At 42.5% G+C, this 15,201-nt stretch overlaps 1 protein-coding gene across 7 annotated transcripts in view; it reads left to right on the top strand.

Moving 5' to 3' along the window:
- Positions 1-15,201, top strand: part of LOC108667474 (septin-7) — a 77,257-nt gene that overhangs the window by 19,631 nt on the left and 42,425 nt on the right. For 3 of the 7 annotated variants that reach the window (XM_018154501.2, XM_018154502.2, XM_018154500.2), the window contains exon 1: positions 3,686-5,003. The exons of 3 other annotated variants lie outside the window; for them this stretch is intronic. In XM_018154501.2, coding sequence (XP_018009990.1) covers positions 4,431-5,003 — 573 coding nt within the window. In that variant the 5' untranslated portion in view covers positions 3,686-4,430. Of the gene's footprint in view, positions 1-3,685; positions 5,004-10,612; positions 10,714-15,201 lie in introns of those variants that run through there. One more of the 7 variants, XM_018154508.2, reaches the window with a different exon arrangement.

Raw genomic sequence — 15,201 nt, 5'->3', positions numbered from 1 at the left:
AATGTAGACTAGTCAGCTGATGTGGAAGTCAGCTGATTTGAACGTCAGCTGATGTGAAAGTCAGCTGATGTGAAAGTCAGCTGATGTGAAAGTCAGCTGATGTGAAAGTCAGCTGATGTGAAGTCAGCTGATGTGGAAGTCAGCTGATGTGAAAATCAGCTGATGTGAAAGTCAGCTGATGTGAAAGTCAGCTGATGTGAAAGTCAGCTGATGTGAAAGTCAGCTGATGTGAAAGTGAGCTGATGTGAACGTCAGCTGATGTGAAGTCAGCTGATGTGGAAGTCAGCTGATGTGAAAATCAGCTGATGTGAAAGTCAGCTGATGTGAAAGTCAGCTGATGTGAAAGTCAGCTGATGTGAAAGTCAGCTGATGTGAAAGTGAGCTGATGTGAACGTCAGCTGACGTATATGTCCGCATACTTTCATGTCAGCTGACGTACATGTCAGCTGACGCACATGTCATCAGACGTTCATGTCATCAGACGTACATGTCAGCAGACGTACATGTCAGCAGACGTACATGTCAGCAGACGTACATGTCAGCAGACGTACATGTCAGCAGACGTACATGTCAGCAGACGTACATGTCAGCAGACGTACATGTCAGCAGACGTACATGTCAGCAAACGTACATGTCAGCAGACGTACATGTCAGCGGACGTACATGTCAGCAGACGTACACGCGGGCAGATGTACAGGTCCGCAGATACCATGTTAGCTAATTTACATTTCTCCAGTCAGTTCATGTTAAGTGGGCCAGTCAAGCCTAATATATGCGTGATCAAGCAACCAGTTCTTACGGTCAAAATTCACGTCTCACTCGAAATGTAAGAGGTTCCTCTGCACGTTCCACTATTGAATTTGAACAAGTTCCGTGACTGAAATATACAGTGGTTATTTTCTCAACCTTAACCCTACCGCTCAGGGGGACTTATGACGCCTGTCTGTGCTCTTCAGAAGTCCTATGGGATTTCACGTTCCTAGGGACATTGTTATTAAGCGCAGTCAGAGCTCGCGGTATCTGACTGCAGGTCTCAGTTGTGGGGTTAAGTTATTATGTAGGCAGGGTTCCTTACATGAAGTTATTATGTAGGTAGGATTCATTACATTAAGTTATTATGTAGGTAGGGTTCCTTACATTATTTCCCTTCTCTGTCTCTCTCGTGCGGGCGGCCGACGTTCCATGTAGGCGACCTCTTTCTTGTTCTAGAGTCTTAGTTTTTGTTGCATTTCACCTGTCCCTCTTTGTCACTTCGGCTCTTTGAGATGCTTACGCTGCTTCTTTCGAGCCAGATTCAGCGGGCTGGATAATTGAGACCTTCCGCCCCTTGTGGGTGATGAATTATTTTTGATTTGAGAACCGCTTGTTTATTGAGAATTTTCCACCCGTTAGTGATGTACCGTACATCTTAACTTTCGGTGCGAGAAACATGTGGCGACTAAAAAAATTAATCTTATCCCTTTTTAATATTCTGATCCACAGCTCTTTTGATTTTCTGTCAATATCTATCAGTTTTCATTGAATATCTACTAGTTTATCATTGATTGTCACCTAATTTTTTAATAAATCCACCCAGTTTATCAATTTATGTTTCTCATTGTAACTTTGAATGTCTGTCAGCTTATCATTGAACGTCTTCACTATTTACCCTACGTTTGTTGTTGGTGATTTGTTGATGAATCTAAAATGTCGTTAATAGCTGGAGAAATCTTACCTCTGCACCGTCATAAGATCACCATAAAATAATTTAGTGACCTACGTTCAAAGTTGACTGTCGTTACCTAAAAATTACACGGTCGTCCTACCTTTTTAGCGAATTTTCCCATTTATGGAAAAAAGTCGCTATTGTGCTCGCCATTTCCGTCCGTGCGTCTGTCTGTCCGTCCGTGCGTCTGTCTGTCCGTCCGTGACTTCGTTTTCGTGGACGAGAAAATGCGCTCTCTGTCACTCACTGCAGTGAGTACCGAGTTATTTTTTTTCTGTACATCGGCGAAAAAACACATTCGCGTTGAGCATCTTGGCTACGGAACCGCTCGAATAAAAGACTATTAGCAATATTATCACACCAAGTTTCTTGATCATTTAAACATGCAGTTTGAGTAGTTGTATTCATGCACTTATTTGGTGGTAACTGATACAATAATATCTGTTTAAGAGTATAGCAATAGCAGTTAATGTAATTGGTAAGACATGTCGTTTGTTAATACCTTCATGTCCCTCTGTACGTGTTTATGTATAGGGTATTGTCAAATCAAAAGCACAAAGTGAAGCAATAAAATTTACTTAGTTTTCCATTTTTTTCGTCGAACTAAAATTTGGAATATTCGGTACGGTACCTTTTTTTCTGAAAGACAATTATGTATTCCCTCAAAGGGTATAGGTATCGTGGTGGAATTATAAAAGCTTCAATCTAAATCAACCAAAACCACATAGTTGCTCAGTGTTGCATGATTTTTTCAATGCAAATAGTCGAGCATTGTATTCTCCAAGACCTATCCACCCCTCTAACTTTGTGAACATACACACCAACTACCCCAATTGACATATCAGCGTCAGCACAGTAATGTGTTGTAGTAGGTCATGTTGTTTTACCATCATGATGATGATGGTTGATGGTAAAACAACAGCGTCCGAACACGCCCCCCCCCTCTGTGAGCACTCGTCGTCTCCCCTCCTGTGAGCCCTTCTTTTTTCCCCTCTTGTGAGCCCCTCTTTCTTTTCCCCTCATGTGAGCCCCCCTTTATTTTCCCCTCACGTGAGCACTTTTCCTCTCCCCTCCTGTGAGCCCCCCTTTTCCCATCATGTGAGCCCCCTTTTCTTTTCCTCTCCTGTGAGCCCCCCTTTCTTTTCCCCTCACGTGAGCACTCTTCCTCTCCCCTCCTGTGAGCCCCTCTTTCTCAACCCCTCCTGTGAGCCCCTCTTTCTTTCCCCCTCCTGTGAGCCCCTCTTTCTTTTCCCCTCCTGTGAGCCCCTCTTTCTTTTCCCCTCCTGTGAGCACTCTTCCCATCAAACTAGCAATGGAAGGCCTCGAGCGCTCATATAAATGTTCGAGCGCCTGTGGTGTGGGTTGCCTTCACACCGAATATAAGCCCGCAATTTTACGGTCAATAAATTCTACGACCATTTGACACCGTTTGCTTGGGACTGAAGTGGATGATTCCTCTGGTGATGTAGACTATCAAGTGCATTGTTGAGGTAGCTGTGTTGACTTGAGGAAACTTGTGAGCCTGTAATTGATGAATTTAATGTTAGATCATTCGTAGAGATCGACTGTGAAGCAATTGAAACCCGTTCCTTGGATAGCTTGGACTCCGTTTTTGGCTTGCTTTATTATTTAAATTCTGATTTTACAGCGCCTAGCCAAGGTCAAGTTTTGTAATTTCGTGACAAATAATAGTGTTTATTTTAACGCGTTATGTTCTGCCAATCGGGATTTGTGCTGGCCTACGGGAATACTTACGATAGAGAACGCATGTCTTTCAATGCTACGTTGGGAATTATATGTTTCGTTCCATGATTGTATACATGTTTTTAGTGCTGGAGATCTATTTTCAGATTTAAAAAAATTAGACCGTACTCTCGGCCTCTTGAAGAAATCTCGATCTCATATCAACATTGGGTAATTTTAACCGAGATCACAGCATGCGCGTCTCAGACTCCTCAAGTGCTCAGTCTGTAACGTACCGTGGTGCTGTGGGGTCTGCGCGCGTGTTGGTGGTGCAGTCTTCACTGAGCCCTGGGCGTGGTCTGAACACGCGTTCTTCTGCCAAGCTTCATGGCACTCAGCTCGTACTAACCAACATCCATTGCTTTCACACGTGCCTTCGTCAATATCCTTCTCATATGAATTGAATTGTCTACGTCCAGTATATGTAATTTTATTCGTTACGTGACTTTCTGAGCGTTATCGGCGCGGCTGGAAGTGGATATCGAGCAGTCAGACCGCCCTAATTTGGCAGTTCGTAGCCTCGGTACCGGCCGGCTCTCCAATATCGATTTTGCTCGTTTTTCTTGCGTGTGTTCGTGTGTGGAGGCGCTTGAAACGCTCCGTCTTCTCACGTTGACATTGAAATTAGCTGTCGTGCTGCTTTACATAAAATCCGTCCTGTACTACTACGCTGTGGTGTAATAATAACGCTCTACCGTCCTCCTGAGAAACAAGTCCGTGTTCTGCATATTAATTTAGTGTTTCTGGTCGCATTGTGAAACATTTGTCATTCATATGCTCTTTGATAATAAAACTCGTTTATTATCGAGCAACTGGTAATTGCCTAATTTGATTACTACTTATTCTCAATCGTTCTGTATGCCTGCCTTTGAAGTTAAAGGAATCCTCTACGAACTACGGCAATAGTAGATCTACGTGCCTTGGTCTCATTTCATTGTTTACGTCTTTGTTATCTACCTAACTGCTTTACATATAATCCAAGATGAATGGCGACAGTGGCGATAACATATCTAACAACAGCGGTTACCTGCGTTCATCATCCACGCTGAGCACCTTCAGCAGCAATTCGCCGCGGTTCCGTCGATATGAAGAATCCAAGAAAAGCTATTTGTCTTCGGGCCTTGGTAGCTCGACCCTCACCTCCTCCTTCAGCAGCAAATACTCCAGCAGTTCCAGCAGCATAGGGTCCACATCAGGCCCTTCGTATCGCCTTGCATCTCTGGACCGTCTTGCGTACCGCCAGAAGTTATACGATAACAACGGAGGTGCAGAGCTCACCCCAGTTGCTCCCCCAACCGTCCCGTCCACGGCTGTCACTTCGACGTCTTCTTTTCTGCACAGCAACAACGTGAGCCTCGCTGGTGTTAATGGCACATCCAATGGAACAAGCTCCTACGAACCTTCAAGTTTGCCGTCCATCAGTACCACCGATGGCAAACCTAATGGCGTCCTCAGCAATGGTCTGAACGGCAATCACACCGCTAATGGATTCGGCAAGCCAGAAGAAATTCCAAACCACGTCAGCACGGCAACCATCACCGCTTTACCACAACCGGTGGGTGCTTAAATTATTTTGCATTACCATTTTTGCCGCCTACTCTTATTGCTAGCTTGCTCTATTCCAATAGAACGACAATTTCATTTATTGTAATACGCTGCAAACTTCATCGAGAATTGTAATTTTGCTCCCTGCAGTTCACGTATTCTTTATTTCATTTGGTCTCCATTGCCGCCAAGTTGCAATGAATGGGCATAACCTGAATTTTATCGCCCTTCTTTACATTTTACATATCGCCCTTCTTCTAAAATGTAAAAATACATTTTAAATGTAAAATACTAATTTAAATGTAAACACAAAATCTATTTTATAATCAAATACATTAAATTTTGGTTACGATTCCCAGTCTACTCTCCAGACCTCGCGCATGCAGTATTCGCTTTAGGCCGTGATCTGTGATTTATGCCGCTCTCTGGAAATTGTATATTGCTTGTATCCGTATTAGAATGAAGTGATGATATCTGCGATAATCCTACTCCTTGTACGGCTTCCTAACGAAGACTTATGGAAGAATGGATCTTTGATGTGGGGTCATGCCTTATTTTGAGACGTTCTGGTAAAAGATCAGACAGCCTCCATCCTAAGCAATGTAGATTCTTGGAACAATGAAATTTACATAAAACATGTATATATTTACCCATGAATACTAAATCTCAACTGTTAGGTTCTGTTTATTTTATTTTATTATTTTTTTTTGAGGACCGTTTTATTTGTGAATTTGTAACCCGATTTTCCGCTTCCAAATCCCGTATTGCTTGTGCGCTGGTGCGTGTGTTTTTAATTGAAAGTGCGTTTATAGACGAATTCCGGTCATGTGTGAATAATTCATACTTTTTGCCATAATAACCAGTAAGCGTTTGTTCAATTAGTGTAGTAATTGCTTGCTAAGAGCGCATTAAAAATATAAAAATAGTGCATTGCGTATGGAGGAATGTATCTCGGTGCCCTCACAGTTTCGCTCATCGCTGATCAAGGTGCAAACCATATACATTCATGCAGTGTGAATTGTGAAGCCCTTCGATCAGGACGCACAGCTGTGTGAATGTGTGCGTTCATGTATTGGTGTGTACGTGTGTGTGCATGTGTGTGTCCTGCTTGTGTGAGTGCCCATCAACGAGATGCAGCTGCTCCCTGTGTACCTGGCCAGCTGTGTAGTTCGTCTCACTCTCCGAAACTATTATTTTTTTCCATGAGAAACTATTATTTTTTTCCATCTCATGGAAAATTCTCGACGCTATTAATTCTATGAGTGCATATGGTGATTCTCTGGAGGGGACTTTATGAAGTTTTTTGGTATGAATTAGTTCGTGGCAGAAATTTTACACGACGTCAAGCTTACATTTCTGTTCTTTACTTGAATGCCAGTAAATTATTACAACATTCATGTTACTATTCTTTTATCATGGGGAATTTATTTATTTGCAGATGTGTCTGTATTGCATAGTTTCGTTGTTGAAAAATTATGGTTTAAAAATTCGTCTTCTTATCGTTATGACGCCAAATGTTATCCAGTCTGCAAGAAAAAAATATTGACTGAATGAAAATGGATCGCAGTTTTACCTCGTCAAATGCGACAAAAAACTTCTCAGTGCAAAAAATTTCTCGCACATTTTCTCTCACGGATCAGAAATTATCATATAATTTGATAGCTTCTGTATTTTTCACTGTCAGCCGAAACTATTATTTGCTTTTAGGGTTTTTTCTAGCATTTATTTAGGTTCAAGTGTTAATGATATTAGCTCAAGCACGAACGCTTACATGAGTCACGTTTGTTTGGCACAGGCGCTGGTTGTGCTCGTGCTTGTGCATTTCCTGGGCCGTAATTGCCCCAGAACAACGCTACTCCCCTCTCACCCCTCGGGGGTTTTACATCCTCTTTTGGCTTCTCCTCTCGAAACCTTGTACTTATTTATCCTTAGGATACTGTCTTTGTCTCCATTAAGTATTCTGATGTCCTGTTTCTTATGACCGTAGAAATAATGTTAGGGGTTATTCATCTATTCAAATTAGGACGTTGCTGTTAAAGGTGGTTTTTATTAGTCGATTTGTGTGCTCGAATTTCTAGAAAGGTTGGGGAATTTCCTGCTGATGATTTGTGTTCAATTTGCATGAAACTTCGTCGACTTGGAGCGCCCATGAACATTTAATGGAGTGTAACAATAATACTTTTCATGATATAAATTAGATTTTTCGATGGTAACAATAAGACTTTTTGCAATAAAAAAAAGATAATTGAGGTTACAGCGATACTTAATTTCTAAGGCTTATCGTAAGCTGCACATCCTGCGAAGGATATCTCGTGCTGAGGCGTTCCTCTGTCTCCTCCATGGTTGGAATCCTGCACGCTGTGTTGATGTGTCCTTTCTCGGAACACTTTTCGATTATTTCGGGAATTGATTAGTCGCGGTCTGTGATTAGTGGAAACCACTTTTATGGAGGGAGCGCTCACGGGAATGGCTATCATTACAATTACGACTTTTGTGAGTCAACATTTTATTCAAGGGGGAGTCGAAATAAGCATGATGACGATGTCGCTGCCGTCAGCCATGTAGGATTGCTATCGCTGCCTTCAGCCATGCATGTTTGCTGTCACTGCCTTCAGCCATGCATGTTTGCTGTCACTGCCTTCAGCCATGCATGTTTGCTGTCACTGCCTTCAGCCATGCAGGTCAACTGTCACTGCCTTCAGCCATGCGGGATTGCTGGCTCTGCCTTCTGGCTTCAGCCATGCACGTTTGCTGTCACTGCCTTCAGCCATGCACTTTTGCTGTCACTGCCTTCAGCCATGCATGTTTGCTGTCGTAGCCTTCAGTCATGCATGTCTACTGCCACTGCCTTCAGCCACGCATGTCTACTGTCACTGCCTTCAGCCATGCATGTCTACTGTCACTGCCTTCATCCATGCATGTTTGCTGTCGCTGCCTTCAGTCATGCATGTTTTTCAGTTCCTAATGTCAGAAGAAGAGCCTAGGATGCAGTCGTGTTTCTGCTTGCCAATTTCGTTGGTGTGCTTTTGGCTTGCGGTGTCAGCTTTCTCCCTTGGAAGAAGCTTCGTTAATTGCAAGTCTCATTAACTTGATGGTCCCTGAGGCCTTGCTTTCTCGTTTGCCTTCTCATGCCCTGCCTCGTTAAATAAAATTTTCTCAGGGTGAATTGAGTCAAATTGTCTCAACCCCATGCATTACACTGATGGAAAACTTATCTAAAATTATTTGCTCGACAGATTAAATTTTTTTTTTTAAAAAGGTCAGCTTTAAGTTCTTGGATAACGACCGTTGTTGATTTTTCTTGTTAGGTCTGTATCAGAAAATCTTGCTCATTTGTCTGTGATTATTTATGAGTAACATTAGGCCAACAATAGATTTGAGCCGTGGAATTTGTGGAGACTTCCCTCAATGTATGGAATGAGTTTACATTGAGTCAATCCACTTTTTGAGGGCATAAAAAAATTCATATGTGGCTAATCTATCTACCGCGGAGTAAAGAGCATCAAGGTAACGGAGAAGAGTCATGTTATATAGGAAGCTTGTGCTATACATCATACTAGTCGCTCGGCAATGAACTATAAGTGAAACCTCGTCAATCGCAATATTAGTGTTTGCAATTAATATCCTTATATTAAAATTATTTGCAATAGTTAAATTAACCATACTTCTACTATTCCTTCCCTCATTCATGGCATTTAGTGGCAGTAAAAGAAACACGCGTACATAGTAATAAGAACAAGGTGTCAAATGTGACGCGTTTTATCATCGGCAAGCTTTGAAATAATATTATATCAAAGCTTGCAGTTCTTTTCACGGAGAGCATTGGATTATACACCAAAAGTTCGAGGACCTCTTTGTGGGGTTGATTGTTTCGTGTGATGTGGCTCGACGTGACGCTAGGTCGTGATGTGCGCGGCGCCGTATAATTAAGTGTTCGTAGCTCGCTGGGGTTCTGAGAACCAAGGCGACCGAACTCTTAAACCTGTCGTCGTTCCGTTCAACTCCTTTTCATTTTCTGCTGCCTGCATCTCTGAATTCTCTCTTAACTTTCTCGTCCATGATTTTCTTATAATTTTCTCTTCTTTAAATATCCGCAATTTTTTGCTCGAAAAATATCTAAATCGAATTATGTTTGGGGCTTAAATTCCATCCAGCATTAAATAATGACGAAGTTGTTGGAGCAACTTTGGGATATTTATACTAGACGCCATTCAAATTTCTTCTTTCGAGCTTATCGTTGAATTTCCAAGTTTTATGTCAAGCATGATGTAGCCTCTCAAAAACTGGTAAATTTTCTGAATAAAAAATATGGCGTCGGCAGAGTTTCAATCTGAGTTGAGTGCGGGCTTAGCTTTCTTGTTTCTAGTTTATGGATGAACGGATCGCACGCAAGTAACCTGAGCGGTCCAGCGTGACTCAACTTTAGAGTAGGATCAATATTTGATGTACCTAAGTTCTGAAGCATTTGAATATTTCAATAAGTAATCCGAAATTTTGTTTTATTGAGCTGACGTGATAGTACAGTGTATATATTATTATTGCCGACTGGATTGATCTTGAATCAATCAATTTTTACTTGCAATTTAACGCGGCTGCATTGTGGTTGAAAGTTTTCATGCTGAGTTGGTTGCGTGTCCCTGACGATGCATTAATGGCCTTGCGGAGCTATAATCCTTTGGTTTCTTGCGAGTTTGTGTTTCCTTTGGCCAGATGACTTCTAGTTGCAGCTGCCTCTCCTTCCTACTAGAATTCCTGCAAGCCCCGGATATCAGATCCTCCTCGATACGTTAATACTGACGGATCTCGAACATAGGAAATAACGGACAAGATTTGAACGATTAAACAAGATAATATGAGTATCATGTTTTTTTTTTGATGGCTTGATGGTAATTTATACATTATAGATTTACTATAAAATAGGTTATCAGTGGAACTATTCTCCAGCTCAAAGCAGTACTGGAGCACACGTGCGTCGCGGCGTAGCATCGGGAGGCCGAACGCTAGACTTGCTGCGATGCGTGCGCGGTCTCGCGGGCAACCGCGGCGTATGCACGGCTCACCAAACACCGCAGGAGTGCATGACTGCGTCCGTCCGCTTGTCTTTTTTTGGTCTTTGCGTAAGCCGCTGCATTTCTCGGCGGCGTTTGGCAACGTTATTGTAGCCATTTGACGACTACCGCCGAATAGGCCTTGCGGTGTGGCAACCCGGACTCGTGATTCGTCCATTCTGCAGTGTAACATTAGGTGTTTTATTGCAGATTGAACAAGGATTGGCGTTACGATAACGGCAGCCGAACAGTTTCGATAACGGCTTAACCGTTTTAACTGATAAATTCATTCATATAAATGATTGATATAAATAATTACTCATTTTAGTAACATATTCCTGCCTGAATAGTTGTGCACTTGGGCGGTTGCTTGTTGCAGCCGTTCAAATGACTACAATGAAATTTCCCGTGTCCCGCCTAGGCCTTTTCTTACCGGCCTTTATCCTTCCTTCAGGGACAGGAAGTTGTCACTGTGATGATTTAGATGAGGCGTTCTCGTAACCTTCTATGACCTTTACATCCTGATGTATGTTTTGTTTCCCCTCGCAAGTGGCCTTCTCTTGAAGAGAGGGTAAGCCCTTGTTGAGGAACAGTGTCTCGAGCGTCGGCCCTCGCGTCCGGTCTCCTCACTTGTGGCCGCGATACTCAAGTGATCGGATGTCTCTCAGCATGGTAATTATTTTCAAATAAATCCTTCGTAATTTTCGTAGACATATTGTAATTTTCTTGGACATGGACGCACATCGTTGTTTTTAATGAGTTTTTATAAGTGCTCTATTGCGGTGCTCATCAGTACTGTCTAACTAATTCCACCATATTCCGTTCTGAGTTAAATTTAAATTTGTTGTAACGGAAACATTCTCGAAAAAAATGTCAACTATCATTATAATTAGAGATATTCGTTTAATGCTTTCAAATTTTATGGTTTTTAATCTGCTGCACTAAGTAACTTTTTCTTATTTATTTCTAAGTGGTTTTTCTTGACGTTGAAACCACCTATCGTGATGAGCCATCTACCAATTATATGGGTACTTTTATATAATCAATTAGAAATGAGGTAATTTCTGAAATAGAAAATAAATAGGTTAACTAGGAAACAATTTCATGAGTAATGAATAAAAAACTTTAACAACATTATTCAGGAGACAATTTATTTCAAAAACATGGAAAAGGTAGAAAAATTGGCAGTTTTCGACAAAAAAAGTGAAAAACCAATCCTTTTTCTATGTTTTGCGTTGTAGGGGGATTAAGGAAAAACAAAACTGGGCATCATTGAACTGGATTGAAGAAAGACATCACGTATCAATATGCACGGGCTCCTCTTCCTCTTCGAATGCGAGGCTTGATCGTTTGCTGATTGGTGTCTTGTAAAAAATCCGTCCATTTAAAAAAATTAGGCATTTGGTTTCGTGCTACAAAAATTTTCCTGATCCAAGCCCATCTAAAGGATCCTTTTCTAAAAATCAATACCCTATTTTACATATCAATCAACATTTTAGAAAAGACATCTATGGTGTAAAATGACCCATGTCAATACCGATCTGCACTGGACAAGCTACGGTAGATTTGATCAGGCGAGGACACAAGGAGCGGTTTATTGTGTCCACCTTCTCCTTCAATTGGGCCTGATTGAGCCAGGATCGGCAACTGGGTGGTTTCTTGCGCTGCTGCTATCGATTGTGTCGTTTAAAAATGATGAATCTGCAAGCGGAACATGAATTCTTTATGCATGTGTTATGTAACAATTTCTGTTTTTTACTTAATTTTACGCTCTCACAATCATGTGCCTCAGAGTGTTTTATAAATAACAATTTTACATTGTCTCATTCCCTTTGTGGCATACGGATGGCATTGAACATTGAAACCGATGAGGTATCAGTATGTTGTTTCGTACGAATCACTTTGAATTTTATCCAATAAATTCGCCGATAATTTTCTTTCTTATGGGTTATATGAAAGTTTAGTTTTCTGTCTAGCAATCATGGTATTGAGGTAATCTATCATGTTATGTATGTAATTTTTAAAAGCTGTAACTCCACTTTAGTTGACAAGCTCCGTTTCAATTCAATCAGAACACTGTATTGTGAACGAGCCTATTTTGATTTATGTCGATCTATATCCTCTTCATTGTTAGGTGCTTATATCCTGGAAGCTCAGGAAGTTGTAGATATTAATTATTTAGATTCATGGGGCGCAATAAATCAATATATTTTGTTACGGATTTTTATGCATTCATGCATTTAACGTTGATCTTCGCTTTTATTGTGCAGTTACATTGCTTTGACGTGCCTGGATGGTTGTGACCAATCCTAATTTTATGCCAAAGATTTTCTAGTTTCACTGTGGCTGCTTAGAACATGAATGGCTAAACTGTTGGTATTACTTCAGTTCAATTCTCAGTGGCAATTTAATTTTATCCTTAGCCACATGTTTTGGTAGGTGGTCAATTGTTTGTCGGCCTTACAATATAAGCGGGTATTTCGAGTGCACTGGTCGCACACCTCTGGTACCGGTCACACACTCCTGGTACCGGTCGCACACTCCTGGTACCGGTCGCACCTCCCTGGTATCGGTCGCACACCCCTGGTACCGGTCGCACACCCCTGGTACCGGTCACACACCCCTGGTACCGGTCGCTCACATCTGGTAACGGTCACACACCCCTGGTACCGGTCTCACGCCCCTGGTACCGGTCTCACACCCCTGGTACCGGTCACACACACCTGGTACCGGTCACACACACCCCTGGTACCGGTCACACACTCCCCTGGTACCGGTCTCACACCCCTGGTACCGGTCACACACACCTGGTACCGGTCACACACACCTGGTACCGGTCACACACACATCTGGTAACGGTCACACTCCCCTGGTACCGGTCACACACCCCTGGTACCGGTCACACACTCCCCTGGTACCGGTCACATACCCCTGGTACCGGTCTCACACCCCCGGTACCCGCTTCCAAACCCTCCAGTATTTGTCTGTTCGTTATCTAGGCAACAAGACTTCGCGCGTCCTCCTATCTCTATATAAGTCCAGACAATGGATATGCTCGGTCGAACACAACATGGCTTTACTGCCGTTCTTTATTGCCTCTACATTTGGTCCCGGGATGCGCCTTCCCCGCACTTTACGAATCACGCCATCAATAATTTCAGCTAGTCGTGGCATTTGTTGAAAGTAATTGTTAAAATTTTTGGTTCTTAGTCCACGAAGCATATTTTTCCAGGTTCCGATACAAATCGAGTTGAAAAACCTACATAGACCTAAAATAGTGGGTCATGCTGTTCGAAGAGTATGGCCCACACCTTGGCAAAAAGTTCAGCGCTATTTGGACATTATACCCCTCATTTCTGCGAGTGTAGTGAGAGTGCGTGTGCTTGTCTCATGCTAGAGGTTACCTCGGCATGCGCTCAGCTGCTGAGTGCCTGGTGTTAACGATGGTGTCTTGTGATCCTCACGTTACACTGCAATTAAACCCACTCGCTATTGCGGACAGCATTTTGTGTCGTTCCAGCTTTATTTTTCGCAATCGTATAATGCGTGGACCTGCCGATGTTTTTTTTATTCTTAAGCGTGTGGTAGAAAGGTTATAATAATGATAATAATAATAATAATGATAATAATAGCGGTTTCAGCGTTCAATAGGCCGTATAGGCCGGTCGCTCATTCTTAACATTGCAGAACATTCACAGCTAGGTGCGGTGTCGAACTCACAACTCACTGCTACAATTCTGCTGTGCTTAACCGCCCGGCCTCCTTGCCGATTCTCACCAGAAACTGGCGCACAGAGCTGGGATCGAACCCGCGCCTCTCTGCTCCAATCATGCTACTCTGAACTGTAACCACTGGGCCACCCTGCCCCGCGATCAAACACCCTACTTTTTTCACCCCGATAAACTATTTAAAAAAATAGCGTTTTTTAGTGTTGTTTTATATTGTAATGTAATCCTTGCGTTCGCATGACACTCATGAAATATGAATGAAATATCACTAGATATTGAATCGTTGAAATGAATTCTTGAACGATTATAATGTTCTTCGGGATCTGTTTCTGTGTCTAGTCTCAATATTTTATCTTTCGGCTTAAATTTTCTCAAAATTGTTGGTACCTTTTTCTTCTCTGCATCGACTTGGTTATTGATGAGCACTCAGGTCTGCAAAACGAGTAGCAAAGAACTTACATGTAAACAGCAAGTGTGAGGAAATAGCTGCTATAACATTTTTTTTTGCGTCCCATCCCTCGATGAGGACGACCAGCTGCCTGCTAATATTCACTAACATTTTCATTCCCCTAAACAGTGTGCGTTTCTCGGAAGCTCGGTCTGAGTATTACGATCCTCTTTACAGTCGACTTGTCTATCCGTGATGCTTTTCTAATTGGACTCTGTCTTATGGTAGAACTGTTCGTATGGTGAATTAGTCAGGATGAACACATCTAATTCACTTAGAAATTTTTACTAAAGCTTTTCTCCCTTTAGTGTGTACGCAAGTCTAGAATCCGAATGTTCAATGCACAGGGCCATGCATGAAGATTCTTTGCTCTGGACCGAATTGAATATACATACTAATGCACAGCAAATGTTAGCTGTACTCATGACGAGAGCACGCGATGGAAGCTCCTCGATCTGTTGTATAAGGATAATTATGATCGGCAATGCCGATGAGTTTCCGCCGTCGACATCCTGTCTGCGGAGATCGTCGGTCTTTGTTGAGGAACTTGGTCGGTCGGCAGTTACGCGGCCGTCCTGATAGTCGCCGATAATCCCAGCATAATTTCCAACCAAGAGCGACTTCATGTAGTTGCTACTCGCCCCTTTCTTAGACACAGCGTTGCTCGTTGCAGAAAAAACTACCGCAATCGCCTGCATCCGGACTGCCTTGTCTGTTTGCCTCGATTTGTGTAGCGGGGTTAAGGTGATGTGTTGCGCGTTCCTATTCACATCCGCCGGTGTCGCCGGCAGAGATCTTCACTGCAATGTCGTCTCGTATTCTGGTTTGTTTGCGACGCTTACCTTACACGTCCGATGTCGCCAGCCACGCAATTCTTGGCATGTGTGTGGTGCGATCCACGTGCTCATTTATAGAAGAGTTTCCTCTGGCGCTCTAAATAGTACTGTACTCCCTGCACCATCTCCGGCGTTTGACGGTATCATC

The sequence above is a fragment of the Hyalella azteca genome, unplaced genomic scaffold (genome assembly GCF_000764305.2).
Source record: "Hyalella azteca isolate HAZT.00-mixed unplaced genomic scaffold, Hazt_2.0.2 contig2766, whole genome shotgun sequence".
NCBI classification, from domain to species: Eukaryota; Metazoa; Arthropoda; class Malacostraca; order Amphipoda; family Hyalellidae; genus Hyalella; species Hyalella azteca.
This window is presented reverse-complemented; position numbering and strand designations above follow the sequence as displayed.